Genomic DNA, 1,351 nt, shown 5'->3' on the forward strand with positions numbered 1-1,351 from the left:
ATCTTGAAATCCAAATAGTATAACATAAAATTGAGATGGAGAGAGTAATACATTAGAGATTGTACCTTAATACTAGTAGGAAAAATATCTGAGGGCTGAGGCTTTTCACTTTTTTACGTGTAATAGTAAAGACCAAACATATTTTACCTAATAAATTTAACGGTACTATGATTAATTAATTCCTGTTGAGGAGTTCCTCAATCATTTGAAGCGCCATTCGTTCTTCTTCATTCATCACACCACATTCTTTGCCTTCTTCGATCTCGATCGAATTCTGATCCTGAGACGAAAACGTACTTGAAGAAGTTACGTTTTCGTCTGGAATAATCATGATCTGCTCGTTATCATTAATGATCTTCTTTTTTCCAAATTCAACGGTCATGACCCAGCTAGAATCAGGCCGGGCTCCTGCCCGTTTCTGCCACACCCCAATGTTGGAACTCTCCGTATCAAGCCTGAGGCAAGTGAGAGACGGCGAAGGCGATTTACAGCTCTTGCGAAGTTTGGCGCTAAGTATAGCAGAGAGTGATGATGATGATGATCCGGCCGATAAAGCCGAATTATTAGATTTAGAGTTGTCTTTTTTATTTTCATCAGTAGCCTGCACTGGGAAATTTGTTTTGGCGTTACGTCCGCTCATTAAAACCGCAGCCTCATCATACGCTCGGGCAGCTTCCTCCGCAGTTTCAAAAGTTCCTAGCCACACTCTCCTCTTCCTACGAGCAAAAACATAATAATTATTCAATAAATAAAAATCATCAAATTTAAATTCAAAATTCATCTTTGATCATGATCTGATGATCAATCAATATATAGAGCGATATGAAATTAAAAACAAAGTAAAGAGATGGAGTGGAGTGTGCATGGTAAAGTACAGCAAAGGATGACGAATTTCAGCAACCCAAGAACCCCAATGGCGTTGCCTGACACCTCTAAACTTCTTTGCCTGTACCATACTTGAATGTGGGCAAACAATTGTCAGAGTGACAGTGATAGGGAGAAGAAGAGCAGCAAGGGAGAGAGAATTTGTACAGTTGAAGGTGTGAGAAATAGTTTATAAAAGATGATTGATTACAAGGACAGTGGGCATATTATTATATACTACTCCCTCCGTCCCATTTTATGTGATGTACTTTGATTTGGCACAAACTTTAAGAAAAATGGAAAGACTTTTAAAACTTGTGGTCCAAAATGAATGATAGAAATTTGTGTGGTTGTAAATCATTTCATTAAGGGTAAAAAAGACATTTCATAGGCAAATTGTTACTTAAAATAGAAATGTGTCATTCTTTTTGGGACTGACTAAAAAGGAAAGTGAGTCATATAAATTGGGACAGAGGGAGTATATATT

At 37.5% G+C, this 1,351-nt stretch overlaps 1 protein-coding gene across 1 annotated transcript; it reads right to left on the reverse strand.

The window, feature by feature from the left end:
* Positions 1-1,056, reverse strand: LOC102597614 (ethylene-responsive transcription factor WIN1). Its single transcript, XM_006364147.2, has 2 exons — positions 876-1,056; positions 1-716 (listed from the first exon to the last, which is right to left on the reverse strand). The coding sequence occupies exons 1-2, from the start codon at positions 953-955 to the stop codon at positions 176-178; spliced, it is 621 nt and encodes a 206-aa protein (XP_006364209.1). The 5' UTR covers positions 956-1,056; the 3' UTR covers positions 1-175.
* Between the last annotated feature and the right edge of the window lie 295 nt (positions 1,057-1,351).

This window comes from Solanum tuberosum, unplaced genomic scaffold (assembly GCF_000226075.1).
Source record: "Solanum tuberosum cultivar DM 1-3 516 R44 unplaced genomic scaffold, SolTub_3.0 scf00482, whole genome shotgun sequence".
In the NCBI taxonomy this organism is placed as follows: Eukaryota; Viridiplantae; Streptophyta; class Magnoliopsida; order Solanales; family Solanaceae; genus Solanum; species Solanum tuberosum.

Bases quoted from the DNA above. Each gene is read 5' to 3' on its own strand.
- LOC102597614 (XM_006364147.2), bottom strand. From the start codon at position 955: ATGGTACAGGCAAAGAAGTTTAGAGGTGTCAGGCAACGCCATTGGGGT. The intron at 717-875 runs GTACTTTACCAT...TTTTGCTCGTAG, and splicing joins GAAATTCGTCATCCTTTGCT to GAAGAGGAGAGTGTGGCTAG.